The 25554-nt window shown below is 38.3% G+C and overlaps 1 protein-coding gene across 6 annotated transcripts in view; it reads right to left on the reverse strand.

Moving 5' to 3' along the window:
• The window catches only part of TRIM66 (tripartite motif containing 66), a 125512-nt gene that overhangs the window by 69064 nt on the left and 30894 nt on the right, over positions 1 to 25554 (reverse strand). For 4 of the 6 annotated variants that reach the window (XM_074230251.1, XM_074230250.1, XM_074230249.1 and 1 more), the window contains 2 exons: positions 5799 to 5900; positions 4482 to 4585 (listed from right to left, as the gene is read on the reverse strand). In XM_074230251.1, coding sequence (XP_074086352.1) covers positions 4482 to 4490 — 9 coding nt within the window. In that variant the 5' untranslated portion in view covers positions 4491 to 4585; positions 5799 to 5900. Of the gene's footprint in view, positions 1 to 4481; positions 4586 to 5798; positions 5901 to 25268; positions 25553 to 25554 lie in introns of those variants that run through there. The other 2 variants (XM_074230252.1, XM_074230253.1) reach the window with 2 other exon arrangements.

Genomic DNA, 25554 nt, shown 5'->3' on the forward strand with positions numbered 1-25554 from the left:
GGCTCATAGATTTAGGGGTGACAGATTAGAAATTCTTTAGTCCACTGCAACTATGACTATGAAGGGCCCTATCATATGGCTATCCTTGTCTAGGCTGCATTGACAGTGCCTAGTCTGTGTCTGTAACAGACCTGTAGTATGGGTATCTGCCACTGATGCTATGGCAATGCTGCCTAGGGTCTTGGGAGAAAAGGAGATGAATTCATAAGATTGTTCATAGTTCAGGATATGTGAAACCCGTGGAAGAAAAATGATCAAATCCAACCAAGAGAATCCAAAATGCACCAACTCTTTTTGCAATTGAGCAAAGCCTGGGGCAATAATCCTTTATACATTATTCAACAAATAAAAAGTGCTACTTGTAACAGCAGCAGAAAACAATATTTAAAAAGCACAATGAAATCCTTTCAGGAGGCACAATTTCATTAGGATGTAAGCTCTCTATCCTCAGTCTGCAGGGCGCATTGATGGAGGGACCTCTGAGACAGCTTTTCCATCTTCTATCATCGATGGATCAAGCAGCATTAGTAAGTGCCTATAATGTGCACTATGAAAGGGGATAGGGACACAAAATACAGGAATCAAACAATCCCTGTCCTTCAAGAAATTACACTCTTTACCAGGACATGTGACAAGTACAATGTATATAGAACATATACATGCCAAACAACACAAGCTAATTCTTTGAAGGGGAAACAGGCACCAACAACTGGAGAATGAATCCAGGCTTCCTTTGCAGGGGTCTCTGAATTGAGTGATTCTACAAGGCAGAGGGAGGAGTATGCCCTCCAGACCTTGGCAGGGAGGTAGGAGATGCAGTGTTCTCCTGAATGAAGAACCTTGAGTTCAACCTGAATAGACTGAAGAATGAATGAGGAGATTCAAATATAATGAGACTGGAGGCAAGTTGGATAAGTCTTCAGTACCAAGAAGAATCTGTATTTGATCTCTGAGGTAACAGGAGCCAGTTTGATGATCAGGAGATGGCCATGGTCAGACCTGTCCTTGAGGAAGATCATTTTGGCAGCAGTGTGAGGAAAGACAAGGGGATGGATGCCACACCCTTCTGATGTCTGGCCTTTTGTTTTTGACTCAAGGTCAAAGTCCTTAAGGTCAAAAGAATAACATAAAGTCCAACCTCTAGCTAATCTGAGAAAGCTGCCACAAATGTGTCTGAACTCCCTGTCACACCAAGTTAAAAAACATAGACCATCAAGGGGAGAGAGGTGTGCTGAATTTTCAACTCTAAGGATATGTGAATATTCTTTTTAAATCTCCCCCAGAGAGAAAAATTTACTATTTTTTCTTTTTAAAAGAAATTTTAATATAAAAGGTTAATATTCCAAAAGGTAATAGATATCATAGAATGATCACCTGAACAGAAGAAAACAAAATATAAACAAGAGAAATGTAAAGTACTGCTTCAAAAAAAATAAACTTAACATATACACAACATGGCTAAAACAGGAGCCTTCTGAAAGATATGGGGGGGAGGGGGTTAAGTAGCCTGTAAATTCAACAGAAATCAATTGCAACAAATGCACAAGGCAAATAGGCAAGTGTGCTGCATTAAGAGTGATATTCCTAGGGGTGGCTAGGTGGCGTAGTGGATAAAGCACCAGCTCTGGAGTCAGGAGTACCTAGGTTCAAATCTGGTCTCAGACACTTAATAATTACCTAGCTGTGTGGCCTTGGGCAAGCCACTTAACCCCAGTTGCCTTGCAAAAACCTAAAAAAAAAAAAAAAAAAAAAAAAAAAAAAAGAGTGGTATTCCACTTCCCCATTTTCTGAGATCTTTCCTCTTACTTTCCCGACAAAAATGAAGGCCTTGCAGCATAAGGTCCCTCTTCTCCTCTTCATCCCAAAATTCCTTGATCTTATCCTCCCCCCTCCTCTAACAATGAACTGGTCTTTCTTCTTGTCAAGACCAACACATGCATTATTCTTCAGGAGATTGCAGTCTCAATCATCCCTTCTCCCTGCTGATAACACTCAATCTTCCCCTAGCTTCTGGTTCTTCCCTACTGCCTTTAAAATCTCCAACATACTTAAAAATACATCACTGGACCCTATCCCTCAAACTACTCTCTTACATCTGTTTTTCCCCTTTATCAGCCAAACTCCTAGAAAAATAAAAAAGTCATACACATTCATTTCCTCCACTTCCTCTCACACTTCACCTTTGCAATTTGACTTAAACCCCATCACCTGACAGTGCTGTTCTCTCCAAAGTTGCCAATGATTTATTCAATGAAAAATTTGATTTTTATCATTCTTCATCTTTATTGACCTACCTGCTGCATTTGGCCCTGCTGACAACCTTCTCTGCTGGATACACTCTTTCATGAACATTTGTCATCCATATAGGGCTCCTTACTCCTCTTCCATTACTGTGGGTATTCCCCAAGTCTCTGACCTAGGCCCTCTTACTCTTCTCTCTGTTCTCCTTCAGTGACCTCATCAGTTCCCATGATCACAACACAATCATCTAAATATAGTTTGACCAGGACACAGTACAGAAGAACTATCACCTCATCACCTCCCTCATCTGGATCACTCAGATTGTAGTGTTATGTAGATTAGCCCTGAGAGGTTTTTTTGGTTGCCAAATTCAATTTACCTCTCAGACCAACAATTTATTTTCCAGATGAAACTGGTCATCAACCAAAAGGCAAAGGACAGGAGAGGGTAAGCCTGGATCTTTGGCCTTTTTTCACAACATATAGGGGGTTTTTTCCTATTTGTAACCCAAAATGTTCTGCTTGAATCACAGGACTAACATGAAAGGTTGGAGCATATGTGTATTTCAATTGTGTTTACTACTATTTCAGATGATTCTCTCTGAAGACTTGAAACAAATGTACAAAATAATACTAAAGGGAAGAAGTAGATGTTTTATCATTCATTTTTCAACCTGCCACTCCTTGACTTTCTTGTTCAATCCAACTTATTCCTGGAATGAGAATTCATACCCATTGAATATGAATAATCTACATGGCCCAAAAAAAGACCAGACCTCTCTGAAGATATGTCTTTCAAGATCAAAGTTTTATAGCAAAACTGGAAAAGTTCCCCTAGATAAAGCATAGTAAAAAGAACAATGGATTTAGAAAACCTGGAAAACAGGTTCAAATCATCCTGCTTACATTTATTATGGATAAAAAGAGCAGGACCTAGAGTCAGGAAAATTAGAATTCAAATCTAGCCTCAGGCATTTAAAAGCTAGACATGCCACTTAAGCTTTATTTATCTCAGTTTCCTCATCTATAAAATGGAGATAATAACAGCAGCTATCTGCCATAGTTGTAAACCTTAAAGCACTTAGTCTAGTTCCTGCTGTCACATAGTACTTTGTAAATATTAGCTGCTAATAATAATAATAATAATAATATTGTTATTGTTATTATTAACTATGGGACTATAGGTAATGAATTAGCCCCTTTAAAACTCAGTTTACTACTGTCTGAGTCAGTCAGAAAGAGGTCTAGGAGGCTTATTTTCCCATATAGTAAAACTTTTACTTGTTGAGCCACAAAATCTCCAAAGAAATAGGCAGTGCAACCATTCTAAGTTGCACATGGCCATCTAATTTTTTAAATTATTTCTATGTAATTATTAAATAATTTCAGGTGATAAATATTTCCTATTACCAATATCTAGAATCTTCCTGTCCATATTTTGTCTCTGAAATGTTAACCTTTATGAATTTCTTGACATCTTACTTGCTAAATGATTGCTTCATTGATTCAGCATCTAATAAACATACAGAAGAAAACAAGAGACTGTAAATCCACAATAAGAAACTCAATAGTGAGAAATTATGCAGTTGATATGTATTTCAGTGTACTTCAGATCAATGTAATAGTTTCAACCAGAGGGAAAGGAGATGGATGGAGACAAGCAAGATGAATGGGATCATGGGTTTGGGCAGATGGGTAAATGAGTTTCCATGAGGGAAATCAAGAGTCCAACACTAATATTCTTGGGTAAGAGAATTTCATAAGTGAGAAAAGCAAATTAGATATAAGAATTGACAAGGCAATAAAGGGAATGCCTCAATATTGTCTCCAAAGGACCTCTCCCTACAGAGGCAGACTGTGCAATTGCTATCCCTTGAATACTCGTGGGAATATGCTTACTTGGTTGTCCTGCTTTGGTTAGTTCAGGATGAACAGGGTCCCAGAAACTTTCTGAAGTAGATGAGTGAACTATGTGGCACAGGGGTTAGGGTCAGAAAACACAAGTTTGGATCTCACTCTGCTTTTCACTAGCTATATGACCTTAGGCAAACTGCTTAATCTTCCTCAAACTCAATGTACTCATCTTCCCCAGTGTATAAATAAATAATGGTTGCCCTACCAACCTCCAAAGTTGTTCTAAGAACCAAATGAGATGAAATAAGATACAATAAGATTGTGAAGATTGTGAGATGTGGTCTACATGGGACAACTGTCATTATTTTCTTCTGAATTCTCACTTACCCTGGCCATTATGGGATATGTAGTAGGGAAATTCTGGAGCAAGGAATTTTCAGCTACATCTCTGGTAATGCAGGTCCATAAGCAGAAGAGGCAGGAAGCGATTCCTGAGTAAGGGGAAGAATAGAAAAAGTCAAGGCAGTGTACCAGGCCATGATCAGGATAAAAACTCAAGAGTTTTCCTATTTTGGGTCTAGGAGCTAAGCATGAACATCTCCCACACAAAGGCAAGGGTAGGTGAGCATCATTCACCTACAGTGACCAGTGACAAGTCAGTCATTGGAAGGAAAATCAGAATGACATCATTGTACAAAATTTCTGCAGTCTTGGCATGTAAGTAGAAAAATAGTAGAATTCAATTTTACTTAGGATCACTGGGTTTAAACCTAGAAGGGAGAGTAGAATCTAGTCCTAATCCTCAGTTTTACAGATAAAACTGGGACCAACAAAAGGAAAAGGAACTTCTTCAAGGTTACAGAGCTGACAAAAGAAAAAAGAGAATCAGAATTTGAACCCAGATCTTCTGAAGTCCAAGGGGTTTTATCACCATAGCATACTGCTTCTTTTATTGGTCTTAGTTAATTCCTTTCCTCAAAATGTCAGTCCCATGCTGTGAACTCTAGGTCAAGAGTCTGATTTTTAAAATCCATGAATGATTTCTTTTTTGAGGTTAACACTGCCACTATCTGTAAACTTCATCTTTCTGTGCTGAGTCAGTAAGGCACCTCAGACCAGGCCAGCAGAAATGTCAGGATCAGCAGTATTTTCAAAACTATTTCCAAGGCCTCTGAGCTATGGTTCACATCCCAGGATTTCATTCAGAGTGTTTTAAGAAGCGTTGGTAACAAAAGTCAATTAGATATTGATAAACCTTAACTGATAAGCATATAATAAATAATAATAGTTTGATTCTCTTGGAATAGAAGGAGAATTTCAGGCTCACTAAATTTACTTTGGTGCATCTAAAAAATATCATCACTCCACATAAAACTGTAGGACATCAGGAGCTTGTGTTTGGGTACAAAGTCAAAAAAGAAATTTAACCCTGGCAATTAATAATCATTTTCCCCACCTGCCCCTTAATTCCAGCTACAAATAATAATTAGCATTTATATAGTACTTTAAAGTTTCTAAAACACTTGGCAAATATTATCTCATAAACATATCTATGGTCATGGAATAGACTTTAATTGGGACTTCAAACCTGCTGTGGTCTATGTGACAAAGAGGACTTTACAATGGGGGTCAAAAATTACAACAAATGTCTCTAAGAATTTAGGCAAAGAAATTCCTCCAAGCCTACAACAGCAAGACACCCACCTGATGAGGGAGAGAAAATTCTTCTCTTACTATTCTCTCCAAGTTACTACCTCCAGTGCCATTTATATCCAGCTCTCCATGGCAATAGGAAACAGGGAAAGCCTGGGTAATACAAATACACAGATGATGTCATTTCAATCAATATTCTCTAGTTGCTGCTAAACCTCTCCCCAGAACTGTGATCTCTTTTCACTTCCCCTGTCTGTACATTTTGGAGAGATGTTGAGGTGAAGAGGGGATGTGAGAAGTCTCAATTTTCTTCCCATCTCACAATTATCCTTTGAGCACCTGAAAACTGACTTGGCGTGCTACTGTTAGCAGGAAGCAATATTCCCATTTGGTGAGAGCCTGGGACAAGGTGCAGAAACTAAGAACAGATCATCCCATTTTTTTTCTTTCACTCTGACATGAATTACTGCCTTTTTTAATGAGTAGTTTTTTTACAGTTTCTTTCAAGTTCTAGCTTTCTTCAGTAATTTAGCCTCATTAGCAAAGAAAGGGGGGAAAAAAAGAACTAGATGCCACCTTCTTTATTAGAGTGCAACCATGGTAGAGTTTAGAAACAAAAAAGGAAGCTCACCGATTTAGAAGTGGAAGAGACCTTTGAGGTCCTCTAAACCTGAGCACCTTATTTTTCAGAGAAGGTATGTGAAATCCAGAACAGTTAAGCAATTTGCCTAAATATCTCTTTTGATAAATGAGGATATTGAAGCCCAGAGGTTCTAAGTAACTTGCCCAAGGATACACAGGAAATAAGTAGCAAAGTTAGGATTTAAATGGAGTTCTCTGGTTTTTAATAACCTACAGTTCAAAGTTTTTTCAAGGTGCTACCCTACCCCAGAGCTTTGTCAGATCCCACAAAAGCTGGCAAGCAACATTGACCCGGCAATGGACTATCCATTTCTATTACCTCAGGACCAACTTGCTTAAAGGCAAGAGACTCTCCTTACTAGAAGACTAGCTACAAAGGGAAGAATTTGGGGTGACTACAGAAAGTTAAAATGTATAATCTGTAAGGTATAGAGGGCTTGGGATATGTGAGTACCCACCCTCACCAAATTAAAGATTTTTTTTAAGAGAGCTTCAGTTCTAAACTTTCCCTGTCTCTTCTGCCTCTCCTTGGGAATAATGCTTGGCTATTGCATGCTTGGCTATTGCATGAAGAGGGGGGTGTTATTTCCTTGTGGTTTCAATGATTCTCCTGAACTACCCTACCTATCATCTATACTGGCAACTATTAGTTACTATGAGATCTAGCCACTAATAAGACCAATATATAAATGGTAAAGCCTCAGATTCTCAAAAGCCTCTGCTGAGATGAGGGATGATAGCTACCCTCTTCATTGAATTTAACATGTGAGGCAGCTATGGTATGATAAAAAAAAAAAAGGTCCTGCCTTAAGATTTGACTATGAATACCATTTTCTAAGATTTCCTAGCTTGTCTGATCATGAAAAAGACAACCTCTATCAATCTCAATTTCCTCATCTGTACAATGGGAATAATAATATATGCATTATCTAAATGATGATAATATAGTACCTATCTTACAGAGTTATTGTGGGATCAAAAGAGATATAATTTGTGAAGCACCCTGCTATCAAATGCTAGCTATTATTGCCATTATTGTAGTCATTTTTATTATCTCATAAGACTTGTGAGGAAAGTATGTTGCCAATCTTAAAGTGCTACATAAATGTGAAAACCATTTCTCCACTTAAATTTCAAATATCCACACTTAACAAGAGTCATGGATAATCCCAAAGAATCTACACTGATAGCCCATGGCACAGGTTTTGGGGCAGAATAGATAGTTAATAAATATTGGATTGAATGTAATTTGTCTCTGACCCCTCCACCCCTTGTAGTTATTTTCTTTCAGTCCACATCAATGACGATTGCAGGAGACAGCTTGTTCTCACAGGCATTAGGTGAGGGAGAAAATTCAGCAACTCAATATAAGCCACCAGCTGGATGACGTTGATCTAGAAGTGTCAATGAAAGAAGAGGTTTTCCTGACTGGTCCCCAGCACCCATGCATAAGCTATTGAGAATGTATGCCCCATCTGATTCTGTCCAGGATCACAGCTGGAAACCTACCAGACAAAGCTGATTAAAAGGAACAGTGGGCTAGAGATCGGGGGAGCAGAGGAAGAATAGGGCAGAGTTCTGGATTTGGGAACCAGAAGACCACTTGAAACAAGACCTCCATCACTTTGTAGTTGGTGTTTGACCATGAATGTTATTTTACCTTTCTGGGCATGAACTTTCTTGTCTGTGAAACAGAAATCATACTTTCAATGACCTGTGGATAGTATGACAAAGTCCTTGTGTTAAAGCACAAGAGAAATGTGTATTGTTATTAAGTTCTGGCTGTATGTCCTCGGGCCAATTGCTCAGATTCTCTAAGCCTCAAATGACTTCATAAAGAGAAGAGGAAGAACTCCCTAGAACCTACTACATATCAGGTACTATGCTAGGTCCTCAAGGAGTTCAAATTCTGACATTCTATAATTTTAAATTTTTAAAATTGTAAACCCTCAAATATCACTAGATACTGTAATCTTTCAGGTTATAACTGAAAATCAATGAACTCCAGAATTATTCTATTCCCCTGCTTCCAGGCAAGACTAGACGAAAAGCTTATATAAGAGTTTGATATAATAACAGTACCTTTCTTCCAATCACAGAAAAGTTTTAAAATGGTATGAAGGCATAGCTTTTCTTCACTCAAGAGTGACATTATAAATGGCATTTTCCCTATTTGTTACATCAGTATCAATTTACTATAAAATGGCCAAAATGGATTGTAATCACAAAGCACTCTACAAATGGGAGCTACTGTTATTTCAAGTCTGGCAAGCTATTTGATCAGGTGAGGAGGTTGACTATCCATGTAGAAGGAGTGAGGAATAGTAGGAGCCTACATATTTCATTGACATGTCGGGAGAATTAGAGGAAGGCCTCTGTCACAGTAGTTAGGGCCCAATGGGAGATACAGAATACAGCATGATCTGGACAAGAGGTGTATAGAATAAAATTGTCTCACACCAATGAGATCAAAGACCCATTGTAATACTGAAACATCATTATTTTTGTAATATTCTAAAATGTTATAAAATAGGCCAAGCACCTTTGATTATGTCAGTGTGGAAATTCCCATACCAAAGCAGATCATAAATCATCTATAATTTATAGCTTTAGACCTAAACAAGATTCAAGAGAAATGATGTGGCTTACCTGTGATCTTGTAAAAAATTGTAAGAAACGTATTTGAGCCAAGACTTCTATCTACTATATTACGGTGCTACAATATTTGTCCTTCATTTTTTAAGAAGACCATGATATCAGGCCATCATATAGATGATGCCATGCCAAGCACATGATTTGGATTTGAGTGAAGGGATGCTGTGCAAAGTCACCAGGCTCACTTTCTCTCCAGTGCCATCTGAGTCCAGTGGTCATATATTAATCAGGACTACTGAAGATGGCCCTGGATGAGAGACAATCAGGAATAAGTGACTTGCCCAAGATCACACAACTAGTAAGAGTCAAGTGTGGGAGGTCAGATTTGAACTTCTGTCCTCCTTACCCCAAGACTAGTGCTCTATCCACTGTGCCACCTAGCTACCCTTATAGTGCCAAATTACTGTATGTCAATAATATATTAACATGGTATAATAATTAGTTGTTTGGACACATTTTGCTTTTAAAACCCTGTTACAAATGTCTAAATGTCTGAAGTCAAAAGTGGCATAAACTGATCATCTCAATCCCCTTCCTCCTTTCCCCCCTCCTGTACCCCTTGGCAAGAGTCATGGATGACCCCCCTCTCCCAGCTCTCCAGTGAGGAGAGATTTTCTACACTATCTTCTGCATGACCTTCTACATTCCTACAAACCACAATGTTTTGTATGTAGCTATGTAGGCTATATTATATTAGGACTGTCCCAAAAAGCTCAGCACAGTTTAGTACAGATTTTTTAAACTTTAGCAGCTTAAAACTATATAAACACTTTTAGGAAATCTTGCGTATATGTTCTTGTTTTCTTTCTCCATTAGAATGTAAACTCCTTACCTCAAGGAGGTCACTCATTAAAAAGGAAAGCTCCACAATATACTAAAATATTTAAAGCAAATTTTGTGCAGAGAATAAGAAATAAAGTAAGTATCAGCTGAGGAACTGCAAAACAGGGATGCATGAAGATAATTGAAGATACTGTGATGTAAGAAATGATGAATATGATGAATTCAAGAAGTCTGGAAAGATTTATATGAACTGCTAAACAAAACTAAAGAAAAAAATCACAAAACTATTGACTAGGTCCACAATTTATGCTATATAATTTCAACTAGGTCCCTCTTATCATAGGGGCTCATTCCTCCACCCTCTCAGCTGAGGACCTCACCTCACATTTCACCAAAAAATATCAAAACTCAAAAACCAGGACATTCACCAAGAGTTCTCTCCCCATCTCTTTCTCCTCCTTCATATGAAGACTCCTATCTCTCCTTGCCAAAGCAAACCTTTCTACATAGACAAGTAATCCTATGCTCCCTCTCTCATCTCTTCTTCGTCACTAATCTTCAATGTCTCCCTACCTATTGGCTACTTCTCTGCTGTCTTGCCTTTCCTTAATAAAAAAAAAAAAAAATCCCTCTCTTGACCTAACTATTCCTAATAGTTATCATATTATATATCTCTTCCATTTTCATAGCCAATTGAGAAAACTGTCTATAATTGATTCCTCCATTTCCTGTCCTTGTGCTCTCTTCTAAACCCACTACGGTCTCAACATCCAATTGTAAATAAACAGCTCTCTCCAAAAGTGTCAATGATCTCTTAATTTCCGGATCTAATGACCTTTTCTCAATCCTTATCCTTGATTTCTCTAGAGCCTGAGACACACTGATCACCCTCTTCTCCTGAAAACTCTCTTCTTCCCGGGTTTTCATGATATTGTTCTCTGCCTATCAACTTATCAGCCCACTTTGCTGAATATCCCTCCTGCATACACACAAACCATGGTAACCTCCCCTCTCCAGGGTCTAACTTTGACCCTCTTTCTCTACTCCCTATAATATCAAGCATAGAGATCTTGTCAACTTCCAAGGGTTCCATTGCCATTTCTAGGCAGAAGATTCTCAGATCCAGTCCTAACTTCTCTCCTGAGATCTAGTTTCACATTTCTAACAGCATATTGAATATCTCAAATTGGATGTCCTATGGATATCTCAAACTCAACACACAAAACTAAATTCATTATCTTTCTTCCAAAACCCTCCTCTCTTCCTTACACCTTCATCATTGTCAAGATTACCACCATCCTCCCCAGCTACATGAGGTTTATAAACTACATCATCCTTAGACCTCATTTTCATTAACTCCACTTTTCCAAACTATTGTCAAGTTTCATCATTTCTGCCTGAATAACATCTCTCATATATGTTCCATTCACACAGTCAAGATACTGTGAGAAGTTCTTATCACCTCACTGCAATATTATTGCAATAACTGCAATATTGCAAGATTATACAATTGCCTTGGGGTTAATCTCTCTGATTCAAGTCCCTCCCCACTCCTATACTCAGCTTCCAGGTACAGATTTGACCATATCACTCTCCCCCTACTCAATAAACTCCAATGATTCCTTATTCTCTCCAGGACCAAATACAAAATCTTCCATCTGACTTTTAAAATCCTTCATAGCCTATCTCTTCCTTCCTTCTTACCTTTCCATTCCCTTCTATGTACTCTATGATCCACCAATCTCCAATCACTATTCACTGTTCCTCAAATATGACCCTCACCATCCTGACTCCATGACTTTTCACCAGCTGACTCCATACCTAGAATACTAACCCTCCTCACTACCCTTTCCAGGCTTCATTCAGAACTCAACTCAAGCCAGCTTTTACAGGACACCTTCATACTGCTCCTTCATTCCCAAATCCCAATACTAGTGCCTTTCTCTAAGGTTATCTCTTATCTATTTTGTGCATATTTAATATATTCATGGTTATTTATATATTGTCTCCCAAATTAGGATGTGAGCTTTTTGAGGGCAGGGGCCATGTTTCTACTTCCTTTGTATACCCCTACCACTTAGCACAGGGCCTAACACTAAGAAAACACAATAACTGCTTGCTGGCTGACTGAATTGAAGTAAAGAGAGACAAGAAAACAATATGCACATCACCAACAATATAAATGAAAAAGATCGATAACTACAAAGTAATCAAAAATGAATCTTGTAAAATTATAAAGAACAAGTTTGACTTCAAAGAAGAGTAATGAAAGAATACTCTCAAATTCCTTGACAGAGATAGGTTATCAGGTGTAAACACTACATTATCACCTCAGAATTTTGATCTGTTGATAGCTTTTGTTGATTTTTTTCTTTTTCCTTTTTTTTAAAAAAAATTTTTGTTATAAGTGATGGCTCTCTGGGAAGGGTAGAATTAGTGATTCAGGAAAAAATATGTAATGTAAAAACAAAAGGTACCAATAAAATTTTCTTTTAAAAAAAGAGTATAAGCCCCTTGTACTCATCCTGAGTCTCTCACAGGGTCTGACACAGTAGGCACTTAATACTGCTGATTGGCTGCAACAGGCACTGCTACTACACAGCAGGTCTTTTTTGACCTCATTCATCCAGTATGACTCCAATCAGTATGGGAGAGAGGAAATATACTCAGGGAGTTAGTCAGGGATTGGTATTAAGAGCAGAAGCTAAAAGTCAGAGAGGAGTGCAATGCGAAGCGCACTGGAGAAAGGTTATGCTGATTAGCTCAAAGACCTCCACATGTAAAATGAGACAACTTGACCATAAAGTTCCCAAAGATCTTATGGCTCCTGGGTGTGTGCTGTTGAAGTGGTGGGGGAAAGTCTTTTTTTCAAGACCAAAACATTTTTTTCATCTTAACAATCTGAAATGAGTAGAGAGCCTCGTACTATGTGAGAAGAGCAAGATGGACTGGATCAGGAATCACAACTGAACTCCTCTGGAAACCAAGGGGCACTTGAAAGTATCAGACAACATGGGAAGCTCCACCAAAGCATCCTTGCTGGCATTCCAGTGCTCTCTCTCTGCTTTTTGCTGAATGTGGACAGAGAAAGATCTCCTGATTGGTGGAAATCACGGTTTTTTTTCTGCCAAAGGTCATTTGGATACTTATAACATCATTTGTGAGTCATACAAAAATTATCAACTTGAAAATTAGCCTGCTGTATTTGGTCAAACATTTAATTAATTTGCCCCTAAAACGCTCCTAGATTTATTAAATTTTGAATCCTACCTGCAGTGACCATGGCACCAGATCAAATGATTTCTTATACTGTCCACTGACCTGACATTCCTACTCCTGCCTGAAAGGCTTGCAGAGTTTCAGGAGGCAAGCTGGATTCCCATCACAGAAGCAAAGTAGAATTAGTATCAGAAAATGATCAACTCATGCTATTTCAGAAATATGTTTATTTAATCATACAAATATTCATTTCCACCTCTTTTTAAAGTTCCATTTCAAAATACTTGCTAGACATTTCTGGTTGGATATCATACCACCTGTCTGTTCAAGGAGACAAAAGGTTGGCATAGTAGATAGAATTCTGAATTCAGAGTTAAGAAAGTCTTTATTTGAATCCTGCCTCAAATAATTACTGACTGTATAATACTGGGCCATCATTTTACCTCTCTAAATTTCAGTTTCTTCTTCCATAAAACTGCAACTGCTTCACAGGATTGTCATGAGTATCAAAAGAGATAAAAAGCATTTTGCAAACTTTAAGGCACTAAATTCATGTGAGTTATTATCTCAAGACATCCAAAAATGAAACTCTTTAGATCCATTTATTTTTGACATCACCGGATCTATTAAATTATTGTTTTCCCAGTCACTTGTATTGGGCAGAATTACAAAAACCTCTTATACAAGAGTCTCCTGACTCATTTAAAAAAGAATAGAGGAGGAGGAATTGAGACCTGAGTTTTACTTATTACCTGGACCACTACAGGCTATCCATAGAACTATCAGGTCTGTCCTCTTGGGTTTCAGTGTCTTCTGTAAAGGAAGAGAATTGCACTCGAATATTTCTAAATTTCATTGCACCTCCAAGATTCTCTAATTCTTCAATTAGCCTGGTGCTTCATCAGTCATGCCTGCTTCCCCACACTTTGACCATCTTTGGGCTAAGCATTTAGAAGTTAAGTGTTGTTGTGGGTTAAGTCTATTGTGATGAGGGAGGAGCATGGGGGAGAGCAATTTTTCTACAATTTGTGTTCTGTTTCCTGGAAGTGGTTTAAAAATATGAACTTTAAACAGTAGGGCCTTTGCAAGAGGTTGGAAGTTGGAGAACCAGAGTTTTATTTTTTCCTCTGGTGCTAATCAGTGCCAGGCCTAGAGAAGTGACTCAAAGAAAGCCTCTCTCTCTTGGCTTGTTTCCTTGTCTGTAAAGTATTAACTATTGCCACTGAATTCGACACTGATTTGAGACACAATGATGTGACAAAAGCTTTTCCCAGATGTGATTATAATACTTCTATGATTGATACCAGGAAAAATTTCAGGCACATGATAATATAGTCAGAAGGACAGAATGACTCTTGGGCTGAACTCTGGAGGGAGAATCTGACTTTTTCCACATTGGCTGGACATTTCACATGTTTTTTCTTAATGCCTCAGCTCTTTATAAGATTAAACTCAATTTTTCCCAATCAAAAAGGGATCTTTTACGCTAGAAAATGACAGATTTTGTTCTCAGCTAAAAATATTGTTTGGGAAAGAAACTAATGGAAATATTTAATGGTCATCTGCAAAACTAATGGAATATCAAGTTCTCCATTAATTCCTAATGGGTCCAATTCCTTTCAGTAGTTCTCTGAGATTCCATTGTTTTGAAGACAATCCTGCTGTCTTGATGATCTCAGGCCTAGCAAATGAAAACAACTTGCCAGATGAACACTGAAGGCTTTGAAGACATTGTCTTAAACCCAAAAGAGATTGGTAGAGACTGAGTGCATGACTGAACCTCTACTTGTCATCCTTCCTAGCAGCCCTGACTCATTCACTTGTTTCCCTTGGAAAGAGGGTAGCATGTACACAGCTACTCTAACAAGGTATGTTTTGTTTCAATAGCATGTCTTGATCAGGTATCAAATCAGCTGAAGTGGATTCACCATCGTATTAAAGAAATTCAATCCAACAAATATTTATTGTCAATTATAACAATATTTTAACACCCAAGATGGGTTTTATCTGAAGTGTCAAATGCCTGCTTTTTCACAATATTCTTCCCAAGACTGTGCTATTTCACAAAGAATAATAAAAGAATTTAAGAGTTGAACAGGACACCTTGGAAGCCATCGAGTAAAACCTCTCTTAAGAGATCCTGCCATCAAGCTTTTAAATGAAGCCCCCTAGTGAAGATAAACCCTCTACCTCCCAGGGTAGTCCATTACACATCAGGAAGTCATTTTTTTTTTACCTCAAGACTACATTTACCCTTTGCAACACATTGGTCCTTAGTGTTACCATTGGAGACAAATAGAAATTGCCTAAATCCCTCTAAAAGATGATATCCTTTAAATATTAAGCCCTAAAGGTTAGCTAGCATGTCTTCTTTAAGTCCTTCTCTTCTCCAGGTGCAACATCCAATACTCATAATGGGATGTGCTCATCATCATACTGGTCACAATCTCCTGGATGTGCTCCACTTGATCAGAATCCTTCCCAAATTGTGGAACTCAAAAGTGTCCACAATACTACAGGTTATACTGACCAAGGGAGTATATATAGATAAGGACTTCATCTTTTTATTCCAGAACAAGTGTAAATGAAGCCTAAGATGACATTCACTTTCTTTTCTGTCACATCACACTATTGCTTCATACTATGGGTATTTTCAGATCTTTACCTCCCAGTAGACCCACTAATTCCTCATTCAATTGAACCACTCTGGCAGCAGATACACCACAGAAAAGCAAATTTTGCTTCATGGGTTCCTAAAAATTACAGTATGTAGTAATCAAAAACAGAACAAACAAACCAAAAATGACAGCTAGTACCACCCTGGTGGGAGGGGAAAATCTGGTTGGCCACAAGATAGAGAACTCTTTGAGATTAAAAAAAAAAGTCATATTAAGTCTAACAATATCTTTTCCAAAGAAGGTGTTCTCCTTTGACAATAGCATCCAAGTTTTCTTCCAAACCATCCCTTTGAAAGTTCAGGGATATACACCCAAAACAGCCTTATTTCAGTGGCTCAATTCTCCCTCTAGGAGAGGTATTACCTCCTCCTCTGGCAAATCAAAACCCCTCCATGTCTTCTCATTCTGTGCAATCTTTTTGTCTATGTCTTTCCATATATCTGCCTCCATAAAGAAGTAACTAAGATGTGCTGAAGGCCTCCCTCTGATTCTTTTAATAACCTGAGGACACTTGTTGCACTCAGCCTATCCATCCCAATAGAATTCAACTGAATTTTCCACTATTAACAGAATCCTGGCATCAAAGAGCTCCACAGAATCTCAGAGGTCCTCAAGCTTAGTCCACAACTGGGCAGGTTTCTCCCCTGCAACATCCCTGACAAGTAGCTGTTCCATCTTACCAGTAGACCTCAAGTGAAGGGGAAGAGTTCATTCCACTCTTGGACAATTCCAATCGTTGGACAGCTTTTTCCATTCACAGAGTTTAAATCTGTCCCTGAAACTTTTAGTAATTATTCTAATTCTGTCCTCTAGAGTCAAGCAAAACAAGTTTAATCCTTCAAATTCAGAGAAGCATATTTTAGTGGAAAGAGCACTCACTAGATAAGGGATCAAGAAAAGTCCGGGCTGCATTCCTGCCTTGGACATCTTACTGGGTGACCACTGGCAAATCCCACTTCACATCAATAAACTTCAGATTATTTATCTGTAAAATGGACACAATACCAAGAGAAGCCAAGAGAAGCCACCACTCATAGATGTTGTTACAATCAAATGTTATCACAAAATACTTTGCAAACCTTAAAAGAGCTATATAAATTGTGGCTATTATTAGTCAAAGAAATTAATCCCATTGTTATGCCACGATCCTGGGGTTTGTATAACATAAAAATCAGTGCTTGTAAATTTGAGAGGAGATGCTTAGGTCCCAAGCCACCTGGTCACTGACAAAAGGTGGGGAACAAAGGACTTGAGGTTCCTGATTTTCTGTCTAGATCTCACTGTGTCTTGAAATGACAGTTCTGTGATTCATTCAGAGAGCTGGGGTATGTGGCTGTAGGCTGGGAAGTTAGAAACTTCCATTCTCCACAAAAGATTCTCCTGGCTCACCTCTTTGGAGCTACTCCTTTCTATAAAATGAGCCTTCCTAATGGGAGAACCCCTACAGCCCTCTAATAGCAGTACCCACAGTCACAAACTTATAGTGACTGTATACCTACTTCTCCCTGAGAGGTTCAGAATTCCCCACAATCCTTATCCCCATATATTCCTATTTCCTAATCTATAGGTCCCTTTTCTGGCTTGTAAAGGTAGTCAGGCTGATGTGAAAGCCCTAGGAGAAGAAACAGACTTGGGGAATGGGAGCACTCTCTGGTTCTCAGAATCTTCAACAGAGGAGCACATCACCTTCCTCCATACCATCTCCCTTCCCCAACCCATCTGGGACTATTCCTATCCTCTTATGTGCAAGCATGCCTTGGATTTTAGAATGTGTCTCTTGGGTGTCAGAGGCAGAAAGGATTTCCTGATAGAGCTTAGGAAGTTAGAAACTGAAACACATAATACTCCCTTAGGATAGGGACAGGATTACCATCTTCTATTTTTATGTAGAATTTCCTTATTATATTGACAATACAAACTCAGAGATCACATCAGGGCAATAAGGGAAAAAAATGGAGCTAGCCTTCAATGGGTTAAATGGGTTAAAACTCCATCACAAACTCCAACTTATTATGTGACATTGGGAAATGAAAGAATTTCTCTGTATATAACATCTGTCATTTAGAAGATGTGTCCATTAATTTCTGCTCTGTTGACCCCATAAAGTGGTGTGTGTAAGGAACATGGAAAAAACTCAAAATGAGAATGAAATGCTTAGAGGGATGAAGGTAGCAGGCACTGGGAAGTGCCCGGGTTTTTGATCAAAAAGTTTTTTGAGAGCACTGGCAAACTCTAGTATCTTCAGAGGAGCAATAGTTTATAAGAGGAGTGGAGATCATGCCATAGAATAACTGTCTGATGTACAGTCTGGAAAAAGAGTAAACTTAGTAGGGAGTCTTACCCCTTTCAGGTTTGAATAAGTATCATACAAAAAAAATGATTAGATTTAACTTGTCCCCAGAGAACCAAGTTAAGAAAGAAGCAATGGAGAAAAGGAGAAAGTAATAGAAAAGGAAGGGGGAAGTTCCTTACAGCCAGTAATCCAAAAGCAGATTGGAAATAATGAGTTCCCCATCATTGGAGAAATCAGACTATAGGATTACACTTCAGATAATACCAGATATGGCTGTGTGACCTTGGTCATATCACTTAACTTCTTAATTCCCCCACCTTCCAGACTAAAACTATAGATTGCAGATATTGGTGAGGGAATTTCCTCTAGGAGTTCTTCATGAATGACACCATCAACCTCTGAGGGCAGCCTGGATGACCATACATCAAAACACTATGGAAGAAATCTGAGATAAGCAGCACTGCACTAGACTGATCTCACAGTTCAACAGAACCCCTATAGCCCTCTAATATATTTAGCCTTCCTTACCAGTCTATCACTCAATTAATCATTCTCCTGTACAGATAAAACAAAAGATTAGCTTGAGGTCTAGCATCAAAGTCAGTGAGTAGATCTTCTGTGGAAGAAAGGCAAGGATTCATTATACACAAACTCTTAATTATTTTGAATCATTTTTATACAGGCGCTCTTTCAACTAGACTACATGGGCCTCAAGGGTAGAGACCTGTCATTTGTCTCTCTTGTATGTCTATGCCTCAGGTCTGCTAAATGAAGCAGTATCAAGAGTACTGAGCCTGGAATTGGGAGGTCTTAAGTTCAAATTCAGCTCAGACACTTCCTAACTATATGACCCTAGGCAAGTCATTTGAGCTCTGTCTCTCTCAATTTCTTCATCTATAACCTACCACTCGTGATTGTTGAGAGGATCAAATAGGTAGCTGTAAAGCACTTAGAGTGTTTGATATATAGAAGGTGCTTATAGGAGGCATTCAATAAATCTTGGATAACTGGTTACTTCCCTTTCTCTCATCTGAAACACTGGTGTCCAGACTTACTTTGAGGATGAAGAAGATAAGTATTAATTACTATAGTTGTGCTAAAAGCATTAAAAAAAGGAATTCACAAAGTAAGCATGAGGCAGGGTCTGCCAGGCTTGTATGACATTCTCTGCTCTCCACCAGTCTGGCTGGACTCAGTCCTGCCTCCCCAGTGATTAGGCCCTTCCCTCATTTGTTCCTGAGACAAGAAGAGGAGGGAGCCAGACCTTAGCCCAGAACTTTAAAGACCCACACTCAGTGACTGAGTCAGACCCTGCTGGAGCTACAAAACTAGCCTGGACCTTCTCCTTGTGTTTCACACCAACAACCTGAGGCCAGTTTCCTCCAGTCTAACTCTGGCAGGCTCCTGGCTGCAAACTGAGCTCCTTTGAGATGAGGAAGGAAGTTCTCAGAAAAGAAGGAAGAAGTGGTAGGAAATTCTTTTTATTCAGAACTTGTTTTATCAGTTTGAACAAAGGCACACCAAATTTCCACTGTTTCAAAGTTAACATGGACTTAACCTTCTAACCTGGCAGCAGGATACTACTGACTGGGAGATTTTAAAAAAATGCCCTGTTCCAGATTTCACAGGACATAGAACAAGGAAAATGAAAAATAATGTCCAAGACCCCACTGCGATTGCAGAAGCCCCATAACATGGGCTCTATTTATCATTTTTTTTAACTTTTTAGAGCACATTCGATAGAAAAGGCATGTAATTGAACTACAGTCAACTCTTGATTATCAAGAGATCACCTACTCTTTGGATTGTCCCATCCTTTGTTTTTTCCCTGTCCTCCATTCCTATCTTTTAAATTACTCTGCCATTTATCAGCACCTCTTTCAGGGTAGCATAGGACCTTGAGAAATAAAGTGGGCTTCAAATCAAACAACTCTATTCAATATGAGAATGTACTAACAATATGAACCATTCAAAAATAAAATAGGAACTTCCTGGGGTAGTAAATTCTTCCATCCTTGAATATCGTGGAAGTGTTCAAGTAGAGGATTGGTAAAGATTTCTGACACTTGAGGTAGGCCTGATGTGAGAGTAAAAAGATTCATGATACAGGAAAGAGCTACAGCAGACACCCTAGGGAGGTATCTTCAAATACTCAACAAAAAATTCAACCAAAATGTCTGAAGGAAAAGGAAGATAACACTAAAAGTTAAGATAAGGATTGGGGCTTATCCTCATGAGGAATGTCTGACCAGAGTAGGGTCAGTCATAATGTTGCACAATCCAGCTCTGTTGACAGAGGCATTGAGAGATTAGCTTTATTTCCCATGTGCAATAAATATTTTTTCTTCTGTTTTCCCTAATTCCTTGTCTGTATCTTTCTTCTGCTTTTATTTTACATATAAGGAATATTTTTCTATAAAAGTGAACATCAGTGTTATATTTGGTTGCATTATTGAGTGGTTGAGTTTTTATATGTAGACAGATAGATAGATGTGTGCATATATTTTTTAACTGAGCTAAGATGTCCATTTGTACCCTCAGAGCATTGGGACTGTAAGACCTAGACGAGGGGCTGGCTTAGGGACCTGGTTTCCCAGCTGCTGTGTGAACTACTTCTAAAACTGTGAGTTCCCTTCCTGAGTTCATTCCTCTCTAAATCATAGCTTTCCAAAGTTCCTTGAACCAGCCATCTAGGTCAATCCATACTTGAGCAGGAATCCCATCCATAATACCCCCAACAAAGGGCCATACAATCTCTGCTTGAAGATCCAGGGAATGGGAGAACTAGCTCATTCTACTTTTGAAAAGTGATGTTAATTGTTGGAAAGTTTTACTTTATTTTGATTCAAAATACAAGTCTCTACAACTTCTACCTACATGTCCAAGCATTGACCCTGGGGAAAGCAGAACAAATCTAATCCCTTATCTAGCTGAGAGATTATAGTCACTTCTTGAAGAAAGAGATCACTGATCTTCACATGGCACAATTCTGGGTCCCTTCACCATCCTGGTCAACTGCTTCTGTACAGTCACTAGTTTCTAAGCAAAGCAAAATCATTAAGGGGTCTTATATGATGCTGGCTTAAAAGAAATGTGAGCTAGTAGTTGTATGAGATCTCTAGAGCTGAGGGGTTCACGTTTTAAGTTTCAAGAATGGTCTTCTTTTAGTGAAAAGCTGGATGAAACACAAAATTGGAACTGAACTTTGGAATACAAGGATGTAGGTCCTAAAAATTTCTAATTGTTATTGAGTTCTCATTTTCATAGACCTAAGACTCTGAGATCTTTTGAGTAATATCAAATTTTATCTCTAAACTTATATCTAGATGATTCCTGGCAAATATGTGCAAAGCTGTAACTAGCATGGGAAAATGAGGCACTAATCTTCCAGGAGATGGCACTTCTTTCCACTGTTCCCACACCTTGCTTCATCTCACCTATGGTATTATACCAGGGAATTAGAAACCCCAGCCATCCATTCCACTAAGGTCTTATCACCTACAGTGCCCCTAAGGGAGCTTGCTTTCCTCCTCCAACATAGAAAGGTCAGACTTCTTTCTTTTCTAACACAACTGCACAGTGAGCATACTGTTCTCTACACAATTGCCATCCATAGTTATCTGTCTCACAATGTGGCAACATATGACGATTCTTCTCCCCCCCTCAATTCTAAGGTAAAAGTATTCCTAAAAACTGTCCTGATTCTGTAAATATACATGTGTGTGTGTGATTAGTTTTATTTTTGTAAAGAACCTTACAAGTACAATTAGGGGGTAGTATTATGGAAGATACAAGACAAATATCTGTGAATATCTACCTATACAAGTATATGAAGCATGCATTACTATGGAATAGAATAGAGGTTAAAGAGTTAAAATAAAAATGATACAATCTATTAAAATTTTAAAAATATACATAGTTCCTATGCTGTTTGCTAGTTTTCCCCTTGATTATATTCCTCTTCCAAGTTTCTACTCTCTCTATTCACTCAGATATTCATTCAACAAACATTATGTTTTATATAGAACAATGTATTGAGTGCTAGGAAAAGAACTGAACTTAAATTGGGGTCCCTTCCCGCATTGATTTCACATTCTAGTCATAGGAAAAGACATAAATACAAATTGCTTCAATACATATGCCATTGTATGAGGGGTACAAAGCTGAGTCTACATAAAGTCTGAGGAAAAGATCATTTCAAACTGGGGAGAGCAGGAAAAGTTTCCTGGGTAAAATGAGATTTGTATTGGGTTTCAAAGAATGGATAATGATTCAACAGAAGAGAGAGGGGAGGTATTCCATATATATAGTCTGTGGTGAGAGCAAAGACAAAGAAAGGAGAACACAGAGTATAAAAAATTAAGGGTCAGAATATCTAGTCTGGTTAGATTGTGGAAGTGAGCAATATGAGATCATGCCTTGAGATGACAAAAGATGAGAATGTTCAACATTGGTTGAGGAAGGTCGAGTATACTACTACATTATTGGTGGGGGCATGAAATATCCATCTATTCCAGAAAGCAATTTAGAATTAATCAAAGAAAGTAACCCAAAGGGTCCATACCCTTTGACCCACTTTGACTAGACCCACACCTCAAGGAGGTCAATGACAAAAAGAAAAGTCCCATGAATCAAAAATCTTTAGGACAGCATTTTTGTAATAACAAAGCATAGGAAAAATAGGTACCCACTAATTAGGGAAAGGTTAAACAAGTTTTAGTATAGAAATGTGATGGAATATTATTACTAAGTTGTAAGAAATGATAAATAATATTAGTACAGAAAAGTATAAGAAGACTTACATGAACTGATGATATAAAGTAAGCAGAACCAGAAAAGCAATGTATCTAATTGCTACAGTAAAAGTAACAACACAATGAAATCAAATGCTATAAAATCATAATGATCAAGCTTGGTCCTAAAAAAAAGTTATGAGAAGGCATATTATTTGAAGAGAATTTTTTTTTCTTTTTAAATGTTCAAATAACTGAGAAAGGAGGGAATGATACATTGGAAAATGCATTATTAAAATAAAATGAGTAAATATTTTAAGAAATATAATTTTTTAAAAGTAAGATGGTACTAAGTTATAGAAGGCCTTGAATATCAAGCAAAAGAGATTCAACAAAGTTGCAGCTTTTGCTGTGGAACCTGCTCCTGGATGTACCCTCAGGGAATTCTTTGAGGTGCCAAAAAACATGGATTTTCCTCTTCCACAATCAATTGTCAGACCTTAACTACAGCTTTAAGACCATCCCTAGACACTACAACTAAAGAGGGATATGGAACAACTTAAGAGGTTCAGAAGAGAGATGTGGCAATGATTAAAGTTTGGGAGACAAGGATGGAGAAAACAGTAAGAGAAGCAACATAATAGCATTCATCAAATAATGCTCTTGAGGTCTCACAGCATGGTGACCAACAGCTCTCTGCTTCCAACAAGGGCAAAACAAAATGAAAATGCAGCCACAGCAAACAGGATGTCCCTCTGGAAGAAGAGTTTCCTGACTCTTGATGTCCAATTCTCAAATGTAATGCTGAAGTCAGCTCTGACTCTGTAAGTCTCTCCCTTGGGTCCTCAAATATAGGAGAGTTTCTCACTTGCTAGGGTTGACTTAGAAAGCCCTACCTGAAGATTCCAAGACCTATAATTTCATCCAAAATAGGATATGACTGATATATTGAGGAGCATTGACTATACACAGGAAGATTTTTGAGATGGAATATTTATTTCTTTTTCTCCCTCAAAGCAACTGACAAAAAAAAAAAACACAAAAATATTCACAGACAAGGGAGAAAGGCTTAGAAAACTCTTGTGGGTCCCCTTCAGTCACAAGATTCAAATAGTAGTTGTTCTACAAATCCCTATAATTAACATAAGGGCCTTCTTATGATGAGCTCAAAGCCCCAACAGAAACAGGAGAATTTCTATTTCAGAAAGGTGTCAGAGCTTTTCTCTCATTCAGCTATTGCTGTTGATTAACATTTCTGGTTAATCACAAGAAAGGAGCTTTTAAATGAGGGCTCAGCTCAGGTTTACTATTGCCACCACTACCATCTTGGCCATAACATTTCTCAACCATATGAAAAGGAAGTGAAGTTGGGCTTGTACATCCAACAAAACTTGGAATTTGTATGCCAGGTACGATTACAGTGACAAAAGACTGAAAAGAAGTTGTTTAATCTCATCCAAATGAAAGATCAGTGAACACAAAAGACGAGCTACCATCAAATAAAGTTTCCAACCTCAGTTTGTGGAATATGAATCAGTCAATTGGTTTTTATGTAGCATTGTGGCTTTTAGGGATGACCAGCTGAAATGGAGCTTTGCATAGGGGTACCTAACAGGCAGCAGAGGAGAAGAGAAAGAATTCTGGGCTTGAAGTCATAAGACCTGTGTTAAAATTCCAGCTCTACCACTTACTGGACATTTATATGTGACCATGGTTCAAAGGCATTTAATGTTTCTTCATCTCTAAAATGAGAAGATTATACTAGATAGCATATGGGCATTTCCAACTCTGAGGATGGTAAAGGTGAAGCAAGCAGTTTTATACTTTCCCATTTTGTAGGTAGGAAATTCAAACCCAGAGAAATAAAATGACTTGCCCAAATACATCTAGAAATTAAGTTTACCCCCAAAACCATTGAACAGCTTACCTGATTGACTTTGAGGCAATCCCCTCCCTTTATGACCAGACATAAAGTCACATTATCTTTCTGTGCCTCAGTTTACTAGGCATAAAATCGGAACAGCAAAACATATGTTTACTAAGAAACTCATGAAATCTACATCTCTGGGTACAGTATTTGTTGGGTTTACCTCTTAATCCCAAAGGTTTCATTAAAGTTCTGCTATCCAATATCACTAGCACATGGATCACAGAAATAGGACAGAAGCATAATAAAATATATAAATTACCAACTATCACATCCCTGAAAAGCAAAAACTATAGCTCTGCTGCAAAGCAGAACTCTCCTGGCTTCTCTTTCCAGTGATTATACAACAGTCTCAAGACTGACATGTCAATTCCACAGATCTACTAGACAGGTCTCTGGGTCATCCAACCAACCAAAAAAAAAAAAATGATTCTTACCCCCTCCTCATCCATGTGACCCAAGTCATGCCAACAAAAAGAAGTCAACCTGTTTAACCTGTCCCCTTATGGAGACATTCAGACTTAAAGAGAAACAGAATGCTTCTGGCCCATAATTTAACCAAATTTCCCCAATGCATCTTCCTTTGCTTACCTGTGGCTGGTCCCCTGGGGCTTTGCTGCTAAAGCAGCCCACCTGGATAGAGAGCCAGGAAAATGGATAGGCAAGATTGACAGCCAGCCAGAAGGATAGGCTGTAACTAAGCAAAAGGGCGCATACAACCGACTCCCTGGAAACAGCCGTTTCTGTACATTGTCAGCAGTGCTGCCGGGAATGAGTATGGCTTTGTGCACATCTATACCTTTCTATAAAGAACAACCCTTCTATCAGTAAACATTTTTAGCTGTAGGAGGAAGGGGAGGCTGATGAGGACTCAGCC

The sequence above is a fragment of the Macrotis lagotis genome, chromosome 3 (assembly GCF_037893015.1).
Source record: "Macrotis lagotis isolate mMagLag1 chromosome 3, bilby.v1.9.chrom.fasta, whole genome shotgun sequence".
Classification (NCBI taxonomy): domain Eukaryota; kingdom Metazoa; phylum Chordata; class Mammalia; order Peramelemorphia; family Peramelidae; genus Macrotis; species Macrotis lagotis.